This window comes from Zootoca vivipara, chromosome 5 (assembly GCF_965207765.1).
Source record: "Zootoca vivipara chromosome 5, rZooViv2.hap1.1, whole genome shotgun sequence".
NCBI lineage: Eukaryota > Metazoa > Chordata > Lepidosauria > Squamata > Lacertidae > Zootoca > Zootoca vivipara.
Window position 1 is genome coordinate 34,683,404 of NC_142588.1, and position 20,398 is coordinate 34,703,801.

Below are 20,398 nucleotides of genomic sequence, written 5' to 3' on the forward strand. Positions count from 1 at the left end.
ACTTTCGTATTTTACTTAAGAGAGAATTCTTCATTAAGAAATGTCGCTTTGTGAACAATTTACTTGTGCAATGTTGATGATTTCTTATTTTTAACTGCTATATGTATATATCCATAATAGATATTAGACCATACTGTACACAAATTACTTCTGCTCTTAATCTGGTTTGTCATTCTTAATATGTTGGTGCAAAGCAGTATTGTTGAAACATGACTTGAGTCTTTGAGTTGTCTTTACCTTTGGAAGTCTGTGCAGCGTACTCTTCCTCGTTGGGATATTGCAAAAAATATATCAGGGTAGCGTTACGTGCTATAGATAAATACCAAACTTTGCGCCTTTTGTGCCTAATATAGAAAATGCCAATGCTTTGGTACCAAACCTATAACTGCACTATTTCCTGATTTTGTGAAACCAGCAGCTGTGTTCAGTGAGGTTTAATCCTGAAGACAAGCAAGTTAAGTGTGAGACTGTCTTACTTGGCAAGCTTTTAGATTTATCCACTGTGGCGATTTTTAACTCATTGTATATTTTAAGTGTTTTACATAGGTTTCATACTTGTTTGTAAGCATTTGTCTTTGTAACAAATTCAGAATAATGTCGGCTAACAACGGTTTTGTGTAATCTTACGCAGTAGCTTTAACATACATGTAATACATCTCTCTGTGTGTCTCAGTATGGAATTGTTTAATCAATCTTTTCCCCTTTAGTGGTGTGTTTGTGTTCACATACTGTCTTAATATTCTCATAACAGGAAGCAGGGTTTTCTTTTTTACTGTGTCCTTGAGATCCAGTATGGAGGATCTAGCAGAACTGGGAAGTAATTGCAGCAGATATTTTACTTTCAACATTTTCTTCCAGCCCATTTGCTTACGTGGATCCCTTGCATTGTAACATGGCCTATTTGTACCTTGAGCTACTCAAAGACTCCCTCAACGAGTATGCATATGCAGCAGAACTAGCTGGCTTGAACTATGACCTCCAAAATACCATCTATGGGATGTATGTAAGTACCAAATCAAGGAGAATCTTAAAAGCCTTAAATTTACTTCCACTAATCAGAAAAAAACAATATTGATTTGCTGGAAGCAATATTTCAATGGCTTTTTCAATTGAGAACCTGTTTTTTCCAGTTTCTTTTTCAACCTTGATTTCTAGCTATACTTTCTCATAATTTGAAATTTCTGGAGTCTTCAACATTTCCATTCACATCCAGCAATTTTTGCACTTAATTTTACGTCATTCAGCAGACTATTTGTAAGATTTAATTTTTTACTTAAAGCTCAAATTTACAGTCCGAATTGGAGTTGAGATACTGCTCCATTCCACCAGAGTTCTGAATGAGAAATCAAATTCCTCAGTGTTTCATTCCCGAGAATATTGGTTATGAGGCTGCATATACATACTCTTCAGTCATGTTTCTTCATCCATTACCGTGTCGCTCCTTGAAGTATCAAAGCATCCTTTTGTTTTGTTTTTCTTTTTTGTTAGTCGCTACCTTTACGCTGATCCTCTCCATTGCAACATGACATACCTGTTAATCAGGTTATTGAAGGATGATTTAAAAGAGTATACATATGCAGCACGCCTCTCAGGTTTGGTCTATGCCATTGCATCAGGAATGAATGCAATACTTGTAAGTAAGATGGGGGGGTGGTGAACAAGCAAAAATTAGATGGCGTGAGAGTTGAGTGCTGCTTGGAAAAATGGCTACTGGTTTTGTCCTCATTTGCATCCCTATCATAAGGGAGTGAGACTTGTGCAGTTTTATACCCATTCATTGAATGGTTTGGCCATGATTGGAATGGGTTTTTTATGACTGAGAAGTGTTCTGATGCATTACTGATCTGCATTTCTTACTCATTTGTATAGTATAGTAACCTTGAAAGAGTTGCTATGTTTTCAGTTAAACATGGAGTTCTGCTGGCTTTCAGTCATTTAGGTCCTAATATATACTTCTTAAAAAAAACACTCAGCCGCCACCAAAGTACTGCAGGGCATCTTGAAGACTAATACATTTATTGCAGCATGAGCTTTTGTGTGCCAGAACCACCTTCATCAGATATGCAATTTACTAAATATTACTAACTGCATTATTGGTATGAGAAGTCTGCATTTCAGGATCAAGATGACTTGTGAAACATGGTCTTTATATAACAAATGAGTACATTAAAAAGTGATATCTAGTACATGACTATTTCTTCTCTAAACTTTCCCAAAACTTTGCACTTCTAAGACTCCAGTAATCTCTATGTAGGTCGTATATTTTCTTTATCTGATGAAACATGGGGCTGCTAAAAAGCATGCTTTTTAATGTGCTGGTTTCAGTGCTAAAATTGGCTGGGGGGGGGTGGAACAAGACAGCTTTACAGTATTTTTGCTTATTTACATTTGTAGCCTGCCATTTTTTTCATCATGGAACTCAGTGTGGTTTACAAAGTATTGTTCAGCAGCCTCTCATCTGATCAGACCTATTTAGCATCAGCAAGGTTGCCAAGGTGTTATGTTTTCAGACTGCAACCTGGGATCTAGTCAATATGAGTCAAATCCATTCTAATTTCTTTCATCATGTTGCACAGGGATTGGGGAGCCCTTTTGACTTTATAGGCCACATCCTTATTAGGATCTGCCTCAATGGCTTAGTTTGCAAAGTTGACAGAGCCTCCCACATACCAGTCACCGGACATCACAAATGACAGGTGACTCGGTGCATCTTACAGGCAACAAGGTGCTACCAAAACAAAGGTTTTATCCTTTATATGTGCAAGGAGCTTTGCAGATGCTGCTAGTCATCAGTACCTGCAAATCTTTTTTTCGTCTTCTCCTTTCTCCTCTATCTCCCTATACACCTTCAGAGTAAGCTCCAGAAGGTTGGGACAGCCTGTGCAGCTTGTTGGGGGGGGGCAGGAAAGGGATAGGAAACTGAAGTCACATTGCACAAGTAGAACCTAGTTGGCACTGCATTCGATACAGCCTTCTGTGTATGGTGGTCAACCGAGTTATGCAATGATTTTATGAATCTTGATGTCTTAAACATTTGTAGGACCCTACTTCTTAAAAATCAGTATACAATGGACTCTTCTGCTTTATTAACTATGGAACAGAAGTTTTTCTTTCCTATATTCTTTTCTAGATTTAGTTTCCTAGACACTTTTATTCTTCATTTGGAAGAAGAATGATAAACTACGTCTCTTTTCGTTCCAATTAGCATATTGCTTTTCTGATTTTAATCCTGGGAAATGGCAACAACAATTCATTCCGTTTTCTATTACCTGATGTTTGAAGCATTGCTTTGCAGCACGGAAACAATGTTTGTTTTCCACCATAATTTTGCTTTGTATTAAATAGAATATGTTAAGCCCTGGGAATAAAGCAGTGGTAATACCACACATAGACTTTCATGCAGTAAAGGACAAACTTTAGGATTTCTGATGAAATAAGAGAGAATACTTCCCAGTGTTAAGAAGTTGCTGTTTACTGCTTTGATGGACAATCTAGAATTCTAGAAAACAGAATATTTCAAACACATAACAGCTTATATATCCTTTTCCTATAGCTTTCCGTAAAAGGTTACAATGACAAGCAGCATATCCTGCTCAAGAAGATTGTTGAAAAAATGGCTACCTTTGAGATTGATGAAAAAAGATTTGAAATTATCAAGGAGGCGGTAAGCCATCTTGAACTTGACTTTGATCCTTAAAAATCAGAATAGCAAGCAGCCCATGCTATCAAGCAGGGGAAGACACCATACATGCAATATTTCATTCATTGAAAGTAGGAGGGGATGTACAGGAGCCTAAAAGTTCAAACAAGTTATGAACAATGTGTAGGGAATGTACATATACCTACAGAAAGGTATAAGACTGCAGGGGGCAATGATTGGTGCCACACTTGGACTTCCGTCATTTGTACACTTGCCTGAGAGTAAGCTCCATTTGAAAATAATGTGACTTCAGAGTAGTCATTCATAAGATGAAGTCAATTAAATTTGGTGACGGCTTTTCCAGCTATGACTCTGTCTTTCTGTAGTTCTCTTCCTCTAGCCAGCACATATATACTGTTCCCCATCCCTTAGTGATGGTTCAGAGATTAGGAACACACCACAGGATTCCATGCTGCTGCTCCTCCACCTGCCAGCTGCTCATCAATTACAGGCAAATTCCTGATGTGTTTTATTGGCCCCAATATTGGTTGGTGAATGCTAGTCAGGGTAACCTTTTAATCATGGATGAATAATGATTTGCCAACCAGCTTCAAACTATGGTATGGAATCTCAGTTAAGAGGGAGCCCTGCCCATCTTGAAGGGCATTTATTTCTTTTATCTGACCATATAATTTGAATATAGAACATCAAAAAATCAGGCAGCGTTCATCACAAAGCTTCATTAACCATTATTTTACTTAACCTTATTAGTACATGCGATCGCTTAATAACTTCCGAGCTGAACAACCTCACCAGCATGCCATGTATTACCTTCGACTACTGATGACAGAAGTTGCCTGGACCAAAGATGAATTAAAAGAAGCTTTAGACGGTGAGCTGCTGACAGTTTATATATTTTGCCAATTTTAATTACAACTTGCTATCTAATGTGTATTTTTACTTGTTCTAATTTTATAACTGTTGTATATTAGTCAAGCATTTTTTATCTCAAGTGAGCTTAGAGCAAAGCATTTTAATTTCATCTCAGTCTTCAATAGTATCTGCATTCATACTACTGTTCTATGAAGGGTATGGAGATTTTTAGTAATTTAGATTGACTTAGTGGTGGTGAGAAAACCTTTTAAATATGTATTGTCATGTTCTAGGTTTTTAAGATCTAAATTTAGAATTTAAATAATCCTTAATGATAACCAAAACCACATTTGTTACAGAGGGAATATTAAAATAACAAAGGTTTAAGCATTTAAAGTAAGTCCATTGTGAAGAAGCTTAGCAGAATCATCAAAATATCTTTCTCTAAAATATATCTAGTTTAAAATTATCCACCATCAATAACTAGTCAATCCAAGATGATCGTAAGCTTCCAAAAGTATGCTCAGATGTGAAGTTTGAAGTCCCTCACAGAAAAGTCCCACAGTTTTGGTGCAGACAGATTTCAATAGCTTAATCCCCCTAACTGGGGCTTCATTTAGTTCAAATAATCTGCCCTTAAAGAGTGCCTTTTAAATTCTGGGATCTGGACAGCATAAAAACACTTTAAGAAATTAATTCCATTTTCCTGTGGAAGAAGTGGTTATGCAGTATGACCCATGGATATATAATTTGTCTCTTATTTTTTACAGTTGCAGTTGTGCAGTTCTAAAATTCTGTTTGATAGCCCTAGGAGAGGGATCGCCAATATTGTGCCCCACCCCCAGTGTTTGACTCTTAACTCCCATTAGCCCCAACCAATATAGTCAGTGTTCAGGAATGATGTGAATTGTAGTACAAAACACCTAGAGGTCAGTACATTGAATATTCCTGTTTTCAGATGAGATTTCCAAATACTTTTCAGAACCCCAGCATGCTGAATGCCATTCCTTTCTTCCACTCTCAAGTCCTGTTTCCCTATTGTCTTTTAAAAGTCCAGAGATGCAGCTGTTCTAGCTAATCAATTTTCTTTGAGTCTAGAGAAAATCAGAACATTCACTGCCACTCATCTGCTGACCAAGCATAGTTGGTGCTTTTCCAGGTTGGCAAGCTGAACCTCCGTCATATTAAGTCTGTGAACTCTGTAAACACTCAGTCTCTTTCAAGACAAAGGCAAGCGCAGTAATATTTGTTTTATACTCTCAGCCAGACTAGTACAATTTGCTCCACTTTGTTCAGGAACATTGCATGGGGCAGGGCAGGATATAGGTCTCTGGAAGAAACCAGCAGATATTTAATTCACTCACTCCAGTTTGCAGCCACATAGCTCACTCAGGGCTCACACTGCTCCACTTAGAAGCCCATGTTTGTTATCAGACAAATGAATGGGGCTAACACAAACTAATGAGTGATTCTAAAGACAGCAGCAGAGAATGAAGCAAAGGGGAAATCACTATCCAATCCAATCTAGTCCTCATTCCCATCTTCAGGGCCAGATGTAAACTAAATGGTCTTATGGATGAAATCAAGCATCCTCCAAGTATAGCATTCTGTTTGCAGCAGTGGCCATCTATATGCCATTAGAAATGCTCACAAGCAGGACATGAATACATGTTGTCCCTGCAGTAATGGGACAACTTCATTGGATGCAGCACTGCCTTTAAGCGGCACTGAAACATCAACACCATCCGGACAATATAATCTCAGTTGAGAGGGGGGTTCCATAAGTGGAAGTCCATCACTGAGAAGGCCCTGCTCCACTTCACCACCCCATGGGCCTCGCCCTCCAGCGGCACCCAAGCAGGACTTCCTCCACAGGTCTTGGAGCATAGGCTGGGCTGGGAGTTATCAGGGGAGGCGCTCCTTTAAATACTTGGATACCGGGTTGAAGAGGTCTCGTACGCCAGTACTAATACCTTGAATTGGACTCGGCAGGTAACCATCAGTCAGTGCAGAATTTGTTGCAATATGATCACTTCTTGCCTCCCTGTGTAACAGCCAGCATAATCATTCTGCGGTAGCTGCAGCCTCAAGAACAACCCCAAATACAGCATTCCTATGTTCTCTACCTTACCATCAATGATATCAGAGATCTTATTTACACAGCATCTATTTATTAGTGATCCATATGCCTGGCTGTAGACAGGCAGGAAGAAGAAATTTCTTTCCAACATTCTCTCCTTACCCTCTGACCCCTATGTAAGTTTCCCATCTTTCCCTTTGTACACCTCTACAAGGGAGTGGAGGTGTGAAATCTAGGTTATGCTGATTGTTTAGTTTCTAAGGTTGATTGCCACAATCCACTCTGGAGGCACTTAAACTTGTATTCACCATTTACATTCATCTACACTCACATGTGTTTCAGTGGGTGTTTGGATGTGCCTGGAGCTAAAGGCATTAATCCCGCCATATATATCTATGAAAAGTTTAATTAATTTCAAAATAACCACCAATCTCTGAAACTGCCATTCAGAAATAATTGCTGTCAAGATGATGGGGAATGATAAACTACATGTTCTTTTTTGTAGTTAACATCTTAAGCTATATCTTCAGCCACCACCTGAATGACTGTTACTATTTTTGAGGCTGGATGTCTGTTTAGCCTAACTGCAGTGCAGCATAGTCTGCCTGCCTGCCTGTCTGTTTTTCTCTTTTCTTTTCTGTGTTGGAATCTGGGTCAAATAACATGTGAATTCTAAGCAAGGCAAACTACGCAGTGAGCACAGCAATTTTGTCCTGGAAACTTTCCCAAACCTGAATATTTGTGAAGAAAACTCCCACTGACTTTTGTTGATGATTATAATTTTCTTCGTCGTCATCTAAGACATGTATTGCATTTTAGGATGATATAGCCCTTGTTTTTCGAAATGGAAAATGTGATTGATTTTAAATGTCTAAATATCTATTGTAGATGTCACTCTTCCCCGTCTCAAGGCCTTTATTTCTCAGCTGTTGTCACGGTTACACATTGAAGCACTTCTCCATGGCAATATAACAAAACAGGTTGGTTTGCTACGTTTTTCACCAGAAGCAGATTTATACTGATTATTGTACTTAAAATCAAGGGTTTACTTAAGTCTCTCTATCTTTTGAACCATGCTTGCTTTCTAAATCTTCATAAGCTTTTCTGTCAGTGAGTCTCTCTTACAGGTTTGCTTGTCCAATATTGTTCTGTGGGTGTCTTTAACTAGAGAAAAGAGTATAAAATAACACAGAAAGGCTATGACATCTATTTGAAATTAAATTGGCACAATGCTGTATCCCAGACTTATGTTTCTGTTTCTTGTTGCATATCTTGGGAACAGTACACGTGCACAATCATATCTGTGATGTCTCTTTAAGCTTGTTTTTCACGTTTAAGATTGAACTGTGTGGCTGTGTGATGCTTCCTTTTTGTCCCAGATAAGTAACTGTCACCTTGTTAAGTAATTTCTTAAAATCAAGCAAAACTACTTGAATGTTCAAGAGACTTCCAACATGCATTGTTTTTCCTTGTTTTTCCTTTTTATTTGTTTTCATTTCTATTATCTTTTTTGCTTTTGCTTTTGTTTTGTTTTTTTCTTGCTTGTGTTAAAACATTTGTGTATGTTTTGCCTTACAAATTTTTATTTTAAATTAATAAAGAACAATTTAAAAAATGGAATGAGCTTTCATGCAGCTTCATGGTATCTGTGCAGTCTGCTGCAGTGATGAAATAAGGCTGTAAAATTGAATGCTAGATCCACACACTTAACTTCTCAAACAGGCATATAATTTGAACCAAGAGCATGTATTTAAAATAGCTGAGAATGAAGTCAGTGGCTAATGTTAAATAGCAGTCTGTGAGCTGGAAATAATAGACATTGTGACTTTAATGTTATAAGATTGCCTGGTACAGCTTTGTGAGATGTTTGAATATTATCTTAGTAAAGGAGTTTAACGCAGCGATGTTAATGGTACTTTTGATGAAATTATAAAACTAGTTTGCTTCCATACCTACCTGGAAAATGAGACTAGAGTCTTACATATTTGCGCTAAGTATGACAGGTCTGTATTGAGTATGTTGGTTGGATAAAATAAGAAAGAGGAAGTAAGAGGAAGGTACCCACAGCCATGTTTGTATAAAAAACTTTAAGGTACTGTATCTGTAGAAACTCTGTATATTTTATGTTAAGAGGCAACAGTGAATGAGCATGTCCAGCTCACTTATTTCTGAGCATCTTAAAATAACCCTTAATGCCATAGTACAGTAATGGTAAAATAATTTGATTTAAGGCAAACCAAAAGGGCAAGGTCTCAAAGTCCTCCCGCATGAGCCATTAAGGACTAGTAAAAACTATTTGAGTCTCCCCAGATAGTGAACTGCGCAATGAACAATGACATCTACCACACCTGGATATTTCGTTTCATGGAAGAGGAAGTGACTTTCCTTGACATTATTTGTTTAATCAAACCACACCCTTGTTTAGCATTTTAAAATGTTGACTTTTCTATACAAGGTTACTTTTTGTGATGTTATAATCCAAAAGGTTTTGGCTTACTGAATTTGAATTTTAAAGCACATTTTAAATGAGATTTTCTTGAGTTCAGATCAATTGACCCAACCTTGTAGTTTTCATTTTGAAGTTGCATATCTGAATATGACTGTATCTTTCAAAAAGGCTTTGGAGTTTTGCATCTCTCTAAGCACAGTTAGCTTTTTAACAGCCTTTATTATTTCGGATTTAATTTCAGTGCATCTTGATGAGTTTGTTTTCTGCTGTAAAGGCTTTCCCTAGACTTCAGGTTTTTTTGTAGATTTTTTACTCATTATTGTAAGGTTTTCTTTGGTACTTCAGTGCATAGTGATTCCAGAAAGTAAGACTCCTCTTTGGAGTTGGTCAAAGGGGTTTATAACATTGACTTGTCAAAGGCATTTTTGCTGTTTGTGCAGCTGTATTGTTTTAGCCCCATGAAGTGGACACGACTCTCGTAGTTACAGGCTTAAGAGGACCATGGACTTGGACCTTAATCAATGCATTTTAAAGTAGGAAATGAGGGGGGAACTAAGGAATTGTGTGGTTTCACAAAACTTTCAGAAACCAAATGCAGAAGAGTGAGAGACAAGAGTAATATGGGGCCCTTTGACCCATGATACAGCAGATGCTGGCTGTGGAGATCAAAGTAGCAATGAGTTGACATATTTTCTGTAAATGAAGAGGGGTGGCAGGGAGGAAAAAACAATTCAGCCTTGTGTGCTAAGATGCAGGGCACAGGCATTGCATATAAAATGTGTATTATTATTTTTTTGAAAAAAAGTTGATCTTGTTTTCTAAAAGTATTTAAAACATAATGTAGAAACAGAGATTCAGCCTTTCAGTTTTGTGTGCTGCATAGCTGTCACACGTACTAACTCGGCTTTGCATTCCTAATGCTTGCATCTGCTGCAATTAGTCATCTCCTTTCCCCTTTTTAATTTCGCCATTTCCTGTAATACCTGTTATCCTTCTGTGTGCTACCACATGGACAATTGCCAGGAGATGAATAAAATCCCCGTTGAATTTCTTCTCTTCCAGGCTGCATTAGGAATTATGCAGATGATTGAAGACACTCTCATTCAGCATGCTCATACAAAACCTCTCCTTCCGAGCCAGCTTGTAAGGTATAGAGAAGTACAGCTGCCTGACAGTAAGTTGTCCATTTGGACATAAGCTATAAAACATATAAAGCTGAGATTCATGGTGCTTAGATTTGCAATAAGTCAGGATCTTGATTTGTTTTTAGATCCGTACTGCATGGCAAATATTTCAGAATCAACGCCAAAATGATATATATATATATTTGGCAACAATAATCTAGGTCTGTGTTGTGAATCTCTGTGTTAGTTTTGGAGGAAAAGGCCTTCCTCACTGAATAGAGTGCAGAATTACTATACAAATGAAATCACTCAAGTCTCAGTACAGTATTTGACTTTCAAATATATATCCTGAATTTATTCACAGCAGAGTAGGAAAATGGATAGCAATGTGTAGAGGTACATCATGGGCAGATCATGCACAATTTTGGGGCTAGTTGCTAATGTGGAAACGGGAACTACTGTTTACCAAACCACTCACTGGCATTGTTTGGGGTAATTATGCACCTGATTATAATATAAGCTGAAGTTCTTTGCTCATGGAACAAAGAAACCATGACTAAAAAAGTAATTCACTTCTCTAAACTAGTGTACATATTTCCCCTTCCATTCAAATTCTGTTGACGATGGATGGTTCCCTGCTTGACCATCTTTCAAAATGACCCTTTGCATCACTTTCATGTTTTTTTAGGAGGTTGGTTCGTCTATCAACAGAGGAACGAGGTTCATAACAATTGTGGCATTGAAATATATTATCAAACAGATATGCAAAGCACCTCAGAGAATATGTTTTTGGAGCTCTTCTGCCAAATCATCTCAGAGCCTTGCTTCAATACCCTGCGCACTAAAGAACAGTTAGGTAAATAATAGCTTGCCTCTCTCTATAGATCACCTAAATATTGTTACGGTGAGCAGAATTTGGATTGTATTCTTCTGCCACTATAGTTCAAAGTAACGTGCTGTCCATGTGATGGCTGTGGAATCTTATTGCTGATTTGGGACCCTTCATGCTCAGTGACAAATAATTAAAATCAATGTTTCAAAGAGATACAGGAGAATCAGGAAAGTGATTTATACAATTTTAATATATATGCTGTTTTCTTCATGGTCAAAATGCATAATGTGAGATCCCTCCATTAGCTTGCACGAAAGCTAAAACCAGAGATTAGTTACCATAATTATATCATCTATTCACTTGATTTAAGGCCATTTAAGGCACCAATGGTCATGTTAGAATTTGGCCAGAATTCAAGGGCAGAAATACAAACCCCTTCTGTCTTTTTAAATTATTTATTTATTTAGTGAGTCTAATAGAATGAATTATTTGGGTTTTTTTCAAGGTTACATTGTGTTCAGTGGTCCACGGCGGGCAAATGGTATCCAAGGACTGCGATTTATCATCCAGTCAGAAAAGCCTCCACACTACTTGGAGAGCAGGGTTGAAGCTTTTTTAAAAACCATGGAGAAGAGTATAGAGGACATGTCTGATGAAGCCTTCCAGAAGCACATCCAGGCTTTAGCAATTCGTCGCCTTGACAAACCAAAGAAATTGTCCGCCGAGTGTGCAAAATACTGGGGCGAAATTATTTCCCAGCAATATAACTTTGACAGAGGTAAGAGGCACTCCCAAACTGGAAATGTAAAAATTTTTTGGATAAAAACTTAACCAAAAGTAACAATTCAGACCATCTAAAGTGTACCCACCATGCATGAGAAAATAGTAATATTCAACTCTCGAATACACTTAGAAGATTAATTAATGTCAAAGTCACAATGCTGGGATGCTGCACGTAGCTGGGGTGACCCGGTCAGATGGGTGGTACAGATAATATTTTTAAAAAATTAAATTGTTATTGCCTATTTCTGTGGTATTACCTATTTCTTTGCCCCATCTAGACCACATTCCATTTTTGAAACCTGCCTGGAATGTATTCTTATAACCGATTATGTGATGAGGGATTTGCATTCTAGAAATTCCAGTGCTGCCTTATCCCTTCCTTTGCATCAGTCTTAAGAACATATGATGCTTGATGCAGATACTCCTGATCCATTAATCATAGTTCAGGACATGGAATGTCACATTTGCACAGGTTTCAGAAAATGTCCTGGTCCTACAGGATAGCAATCTTTTCAGTGACAGGCATATCTCGAGTATAGGGCGGTATGTAAATTTAATAAATAATAATTATAATTACAATATGCTGAGGTGTTGTGATTTGAAGGAAGTTTAAATTGCATAATTGTATTAATTATAAACTTTGTCGCCCAGATAACATTGAAGTGGCATATCTCAAAACTCTTACTAAGGATGATATTATGCACTTTTATAAGGTAAGCTGATCATAATATTTCTGATTAGTTTAGCTTCTGATTGTAAAATTGTGTAAAATTTAAGGGAATATATTAATAACAGTTTGAGAACTTGATAAACATCACAACTTTTATCTAAATGGAGTATACATATACCAGATGTTAAAATGTTGCTGTGTGCTATGAACATGACGATAGAGCCTGTGAGTACATTTTTCTGGTTTGTTTGTTTTTTATTCCAGATTCTTTCCCCCCAATTATTCCCTAGTCACTCAGCAGAATACTTGCTAACTTCAGTCTGTTAATACTGTCAGCATAATTCAAACATGTAAATGAATAGGATGTTGTTGTTTTTTGCCTGGACAAGCCAAAGCTTTTTACAGGAACAATTATATATATCTGGTGTGGGTTAAAATTGTGACACTATATTCTAAAAGCTTTCTAAAGTAGATGGGGGTGGGAAAGAACAACTATTTTTTTTTATTCTTTAGCCAGATTCTACAAAGGACACATTGTCCTTGGGGACATCTCTGCAGCTACTATTGACATTATTATGTATAGCACCTGAACTGTTTGTATGCTGTATTTAAGGAGTTATAGGAGTTACAGGGTTGTTTGAACTTGCAATCAGCTCTGTATATATAACAGTAATTGGTGATTTTGCAAAATTAATAATATTGCCTTATTGAGCAGCTGCGTATTCCAATACAAGTACACAGCACAGGAGTTCTATTGTCCAACTTGGTGGTTTTCAACCAGTGGGCCATGGCATCCTAGGGTGGCTTGAATGATGGTCACAGGTGCCATGGACAACACTGGCCTCTGTCCCTTTTTTCTTTCCCTCCCTCCTCTGATACTCTCTTGCATCTCTGCCTCCCAAAGGCTTGCACAACTGTTTGTTGCAGCAGCCCTGGCTACAAGCTCCCCAGGCGAATGGTGCCTCTGGGGCTGGCCAGGGGGTGCTTCCCAGGCCCCTGTGGGGCAGTGGGAGGAGGCACCTCTCTTTGGGGGGGCAGCTCAGATACCAGGGGTGGCAGCTACCCAGAGTATTCTCAAGGAGAGGGGAGAAGAGAAGAGGCTGAGGGAACACTCCACAAGGGAGGGTGTTTGAAAAGGGGTGAGGGGCTGCTATCTCTGCAGGCAAGGGGTGACATAATGGCTCCAGAGGCCCACAGGGGTGCCACAGAAAGAATGTTGTTGCTTAAGGGAGCCATGGACCCAAAAAGGTTGAAAACCTCTGGTCTAACTCAAGTCCAGCTTGGAAGAGACAAGGAGAGAAAAAACAACAGGAAAAAATACAAAAGAGAATAGTGTTATTGTTTTCCTGTCCTCCTTGTGGGCTTCCCATAGCCATTGGCTTGGCCATTGTGTTCAGGTCAGTGCTAATAGAACTTGACTCTGCATTGCATCATAGTTTTCAGTAGACTTGTCATTACGGCCGATTAAGAAAATGTTAATTATTGATATAAGTGCATTGTAGTTAAATTATTTGATTACAGTTGTGGAAGGCAATTGATTTACTCCCCAGCTAATTCCGTTAATGAAACTTTTAAAAGATTTGAGCAACTGACAGCTAGATCGACTTTAAATTGCTTACTCTTGCCATACATTTTAATATTGCTCTTAAGCATTGTTGGTGTTTCTAGATTATTCAAAAATCATCTCATCTCTAGTAAGTGCACCTATTTCATCATTAATTTTATTTACCTTCCACAATATGTGGAAGAGATTTTGGCAGAATTTGAGGTTTTCTTGGGCAGGCCGCAAGCACTATGTAACAGCCAAGGTGAGTTAATAGGGTGGACTTACTGGCATAACTGAAATATTGACAAGCCAGCTCTGCTCAGGATCAGGGAGGGGCCCAGTAGGTCAGTTTTGTTTATGTTTTCATGTTTGCAAAAGAGTGACTTGAGATTGTATATGACAGCTTAAGAAGCAGCAGTTGACTGCTTATCACAGTGTGCATAGACTACATATTTCTCTTCCTTTTTGGACATTCCACCCTACTTGGATAAAGTGTCCTGCTTGGGTCAGGCACATCTGCTCAGGGCTGGCAGACTTTCTTGCACACTTTGGTTTGCAGTATAAATGTTCCTGTGCTTTTGTTGGAATAACTGATTCTCATCTCTCTTTCCTCTGTCTTTCTGTAGGAGATGTTGTCAGTTGATGCTCAAAGAAGGCACAAAGTATCCGTGCATGTACTAGCACGGGAAATGGATTCCTGTAAGTACTGAGTGACTTTCTTTGTTTCCAAATAATCTTCACTCAAGTTTACACAGAAAAACACTTGGTAGAACAAACAGAATCTTTTGCAAAGGATGGTTATGACCTCTAGTGGATTGGTGGGAGCATATTCTCTCTCAGGAGTGCTGGAGAATAACAAATGTGAGAAAAGTTTGCAAGTGTGCAGATTTTCAAGCAGTACGGAAAGCAGTTCAACCCTTTGCTTTTAATGGTCTGTTTAATATCTGTGTATAAAAGTAGATGTTTTCCTAGAGGTTTATGAAGTGTTGTTGTTGCTTTAAACAGGCCCTGTTGTGGGTGAATTTCCATCTCAAAATGATGTAAACCTGGCACCAGCACCACCACTGCCACAGGTAAGATGTTTTTGTAATCATTTATGGAATAAAATGAGAGTGCCCAATATACACTCCAACACTGTTATTACTCGCTCAGCCTTATCATGTTTAGAAGTAACTATCCTGTGTTCAAATGAGGCTGATGGTGCATATCACCACCAGGAAATGCATTGCTCATGGGACCTATCCGGCTGCTATGCTTGGGACAGTTTAACCACTGTGTGAACAAGCCTTTAGAAAAATTGTGAGTGTCGTGAATAGTATTTGGGGTATGGCACTTCTGGTACATGGCGCTAATTAGGCCCAATTAGGCTTCTGGATTTTGCCATTTGAAGCAAACCACACCTACTGGTACCTGTCAGGGCACAGAGAGATGTTCCTGTCTTAAGATTGTCATCATAACATATTGGATATATAGTTTTGTAAGAATCCACTTTTGAAGCAACCTTATCTCGTAAATTTTGCGTCTGAAGGAAGTTCTTATGTAAACAAGGTTTGGATCTTAGTTATAATTTTTTTGCTATTGGCTTTTTAACTGAGACTTAAGGACTTGGTCACCCTTTGGCTGATGATTTTAAAAAAGAATTTTGCTGCAGTGAATACATATAGGCATGTGCTTGATTCTCAAAGTTTCTTTTTCTAAACTGTTTATTTGCAGCCAGACGTGATTCAGAATATGACAGAGTTCAAACGCAGCCTGCCACTCTTTCCTCTGGTGAAGCCACATATCAATTTCATGGCTGCAAAACTCTGAAGAACCTTTGCTGGGTGAAGAACTGGAAGTGGAAGAGTCTTGTATGACTTCAGTGGATTTTCATAATGAACCAACATCTTAAGCTGTTGTTAGGACAAACAATCCTGTCCATTATGAGGGTTCCTGATTCCTTCTAGATTCATTTGGCATTTCTGGTGTGATAGGGTTACAGCAAATTAGGCAAATAGGCTGTAGTCATGCGTCATGTTTATTGTAGAGCCACTCTTGGAAACCAAAATCAAGTGGTATATTCAAAGGTCTGTGTAGGTATGGTATATTTTACAATAGTGAGCCCTTTTAAAGGCTTTGTTTGCATAATGGAATATGAAGAAGCTTACTGAACAAACTGGTGTTGTTTTAAAGGCCCTTCCTTTTCTTATGAAAAGTCATTAAGATTAAGCAATTTATTGGATGTGGAGGAACGAAACATTATTAAAATGCACATACTGATATTTTTAAAGAAAAGACTATGGAATTATACCTTAAGCATATTGATCCTCAGAGCAGCCAACCATTTAGGTTCTATATAAATCAGTGGAAATGAGGGGAAAACGTCAACAGATATATTTTGGATGAGTTACCAGGCATATTGACATAGTTTTAATCTTTATACACATTTGGGGACATTTTTTAATATTCAGACTAGTAAAATGCTGGAAACACCTGGGTAGCCACCCTTTCCTTGGCCAGAGTGTTACCTTCTGCTTGTAACCCTTGTGTTTTCTCAGGGTTACTTGGAAAATGTTTCATTTGCATAAATAAAATTGTTTTGGCGCTTTTTCTTCCGGTTGTTCATGTATTGTTTTTAGATATCTCATCAAACTTGCCCTCTCTTGTTGGGTGTTTGACTTGTCAAAAAGGCTATCAGTGACCCGGAATAGGTGTTTAATCTGTGGACATGGGGCATGCTTCCGTGAAAAGGCATAAAATGGAAATCTTAGTCTTTGTCCCAAAGACACAGCACAGTGAATGTCCAGGACAAGGTGGCCCTTCAAGGCATGTGATACAACAATACCTTAATCTGACCTACCACTGTTTTTGCAGATCTCGGTGCAAGCTTTCAAGCTTTATCAGGCTTAGATGTTTTAAAGTGACAGGGAAGAAGAAATCTCAGAACAAATGGCAGGTTAGCATTTGCTTAGCCATGCCAGCAATTAAACGTCAGCTCAATAGGGCAACATCACATTGAGCCTGACCAAGGCAAACTTCCATGTGCTTAAAAGCTTGCAGCCAGTATTTTAAACACAGTTTAAATGCTTATCCTGGATCATTTTTATTTGACACTTCAGGCACCTGCAATGCAATAATAGCACAATTTAATAACCAGGATATAGGAAGTTGGTGCCAACTGCTTTCTAGGAAAACAGCACAAAGCAGAGATTTGTATGCAAAATAAATAGGAATGATGAAATAGAATAATTTTTTCCATCTCTAGCCTATTGGTTTTAGTGGAGGTTGTGCTACTAAAAGCTCATAGGTGCTGAAGTTTTGCTTAATCTGGTTTTTGGAGAGAAAAGGCATACATTTACCAAAGTAATATGTCTTTTATATGCTGGGTTTTTTTCAAGTTTATATGGATTCTAAGACTGAAGTATTTCAAAGATCCCAATGGATTTCTAGTCTCAGTTTGGTTTTCTAAGAGAAAATGTGCCTCCTACTTCAGAAATCTGACCTGCATAGCACCAATCATATTAAGAGCATTGGTTACATCCTTTGTAGTTTGAGGCTGGAATCTGAATGTCCACCGTTTTGTTTTATTATGACTAGTTTCAATGTTGATTGCCTTGTGAATTGTCAGAATAAAATTGTGTGTTGCATCTTCCTGGAGATACGATACGTAACATCCAAGTAGGAAGTAAACAGCTAACCTTGAGACATAGAATTAACCTGCCTGTATCTTTAATGGGCGCGATGTTTTATCATTGCTGTATTTTACCTACTTAAGGTTCAAAACTGCTCCTGCATCTTACAGCAACGCAGCGAGTTAAAAGAAATAGGACATAATCTCTCAGGGAGTGTTAATGCTATTGAACATTAACCCTTCACGTCCAACAAGTTCATTACTCATTATGGCTGGCATCATGGTAAAGAGGTCATTCGATTGTTTTGTTACACAGAAAGCTGTAGCTTTTTATGTGATACAGATGATAGGTTTTCCACTCCCTTCCTAACCTGCTCAAAAACTGAAAACATGACGAGGAATCAGATGAACTCTTCATGTGATAAGTGGCATTATGTATTAGACATGACACACATGGATATTATATCAATATACCTTGATACAGAGGCATCATTGGAGTTTAATTATGCTAGTATTGTTGCACATGCATGCAATCTGTTCAGGGATTTCTTCATCCAATCCAAGCAAGGTTGCAGAGGAACAAGACTTACAGAATTTTATCCAAGAAGCTTTTAATTCATTATCGGGGGGGGGGCTGTTTGTGGCAAATAGTGTGTGTGAAAAAGAACCATTTCAGTAGTGGTTTAAGCTATTCACACCCAAAACGTTGGCATACCCATGGTGATTCCCATTTTGTGTTAAACGTCTGTGCTGGTAACTTTTTCCCAGTGAGAACACACTTTGGGAATTGTATACTTAGTTCCCTGTAATAGAAAGTTGGGCATGAGTAAATGTTTGGTCAATCCCAAGAATGACTTCAGAATGCTGTAGTGGTCTTAATCTCAATTCTCCCACTCTTCCCTCAATAGTAAAAAAACATTTTGCTGGAAATCTTGGAGGAGTGGAGTAAACATGTTGGAAAATGTGCCATTTTACTTTTGCGTTGCCAGCTGTCAACAAAAAATGCTATGGTACTTTCCCCACCCCCCATTCGTACATACCATATTTCTCTCCACTGTGCTTTTCACAAATATTTAAAAGGTTTTAGATTTTTCCTCACAAATACCTCATTTTTGTAAGTTTAGCTTCCCCCCTTTTTTTTGTTAAAATTGTTTGCACAACTATTTGAAAGAGATTGGAACGCACACTGCAAAATTATATATTTTGAGACTTGTTAAAACAGTTGTGCACAACTGTCAAGAAGAACCCAATGACTTTGTGTAGAAAATCAGTTCATGAAATAAATAATCCCTAATGCAATATTTTTGAATTTATATCACAACTTACACATGGATGGAAATTGCTCCCCTTATTTTTGTAGCGCAAGCATGAAACCACTTTCCAGGGAACTGGTTGAATACAAGTCTGTTCACTACACACTCCGAAGTGATTTCATGATTGCCGAACTCAATGTTTTTTTTAAAAAAAATAATAATGCTGGGGTTACAACATGAGCAGAACATTCTTTTTTGTGGCATGATATTGGTCCAGTTTGCACATAGCACCACTAAACCATGGGCAAGTCTCAGTGAGCACCCATGCCCCCCACTTCGCTCCTCCACAGCCAAGAGGAGGACTTCCGCCGAGTTTGGTTTCACTTCTAAAACATACTGTCTTGGTGTTACCTACCAACCAGGATTGCTAGTTTAAAACATTGTGTCTAATTTAATTAGCCAACTGCATACCTCATAGTTTGAAGTTGGCTTGTTATGAAACTGTCTACAGTTTCATGTGTGCATGCAGTTCACCATTTGTGGCCCCTTCGGCATCCCGAACTATATTTATTTATTCACTACTTATAGGAATGGCCAGGGCGGCCAGCAGAATATATCAACAGTATCGTAAAAATAAAATAAAAAATCCATTGTACAATTAACCTTTATTCTGAAATATCATGAGGTCGGTGTGTCCACATGCTGTGAATGCCAATGTGTCCAGTAGAGAGACTAAATTTCTTTTTAAGTGTTCTCCAGCATTTTATGATTTCCGAGTTTGGTAGAACAAAATGCAGTTTGATAACTCAGGCATATCAGTGGATTCTCTCCAGTAGATCCAAAGCTGCAGTGTCAACAAGCAATAACAGACTACCTAGACTACACTGTAATTCAGTTTTAGTGCTCGTTAACAAAATTTATGTAACAAATCATAAATTATGACTAGACTACTGTAATTTTTGCAAGTGCTATTTTGAGCAGTTAATGTGGAATTGGGTGCATGTTGAACACAATATGACAGAGTGCTTGTCATACTCTTGACAATAAACAATCTGAATATAACCTCGAGTCCTGAAATGGTTTTATTTTTAACTTGTCACATTCTGGTAGCAATGCATTTGTCAGCAGCTGACTTTGCTGGGCACAGGACGTCATTTTAGGAATCTAGATTACAGTTTTCAGCGAAGTCTCCTAACGCATTTCACTTTTACCTTTTAGGGTCCACCTTGCTTTTTTAAAACACCCAGAGTATGGCAGAAACATTAGGAATGAGTTAACAGCTGCACTAATCAATTTTGTTTTAAGCTTTCCAAAGTATTTGTCTCCAAAACATGGTTTGAAGTAGTGCTTTTGCTTCACTAGAAAGGGATTTGCTGCTCCGGTCTTAATTTGCACCAAGGAGATTTCTGTTTCCTTTAATTCCAGCCTACTTTCTCTAAATCCCAGAGCCTCTGTCTATAATTTTGGAGATTTCTTGGAGAACAGGCAAAGTCCCTGCAGACTTGGAGGTAGGGGAAAAAGGAAAACTCAGGTAACTA

The 20,398-nt window shown here is 38.2% G+C and overlaps 1 protein-coding gene across 6 annotated transcripts in view; it reads left to right on the forward strand.

Moving 5' to 3' along the window:
- The window catches only part of IDE (insulin degrading enzyme), a 57,322-nt gene extending 37,400 nt beyond the window's left edge, over nucleotides 1–19,922 (forward strand). For 5 of the 6 annotated variants that reach the window (XM_035138745.3, XM_035138746.3, XM_060274849.2 and 2 more), the window contains exons 15-25: nucleotides 859–1,003; nucleotides 3,554–3,664; nucleotides 4,412–4,532; nucleotides 7,482–7,573; nucleotides 10,105–10,216; nucleotides 10,855–11,022; nucleotides 11,504–11,776; nucleotides 12,433–12,494; nucleotides 14,624–14,696; nucleotides 15,003–15,070; nucleotides 15,711–19,922. In XM_035138745.3, the coding sequence (XP_034994636.1) occupies nucleotides 859–1,003; nucleotides 3,554–3,664; nucleotides 4,412–4,532; nucleotides 7,482–7,573; nucleotides 10,105–10,216; nucleotides 10,855–11,022; nucleotides 11,504–11,776; nucleotides 12,433–12,494; nucleotides 14,624–14,696; nucleotides 15,003–15,070; nucleotides 15,711–15,806 (1,321 nt within the window). In that variant the 3' untranslated portion in view covers nucleotides 15,807–19,922. Of the gene's footprint in view, nucleotides 1–858; nucleotides 1,004–1,488; nucleotides 1,634–3,553; nucleotides 3,665–4,411; nucleotides 4,533–7,481; nucleotides 7,574–10,104; nucleotides 10,217–10,854; nucleotides 11,023–11,503; nucleotides 11,777–12,432; nucleotides 12,495–14,623; nucleotides 14,697–15,002; nucleotides 15,071–15,710 lie in introns of all 6 variants that reach the window. The other variant, XM_035138744.3, reaches the window with a different exon arrangement.
- Nucleotides 19,923–20,398: the final 476 nt, after the last annotated feature.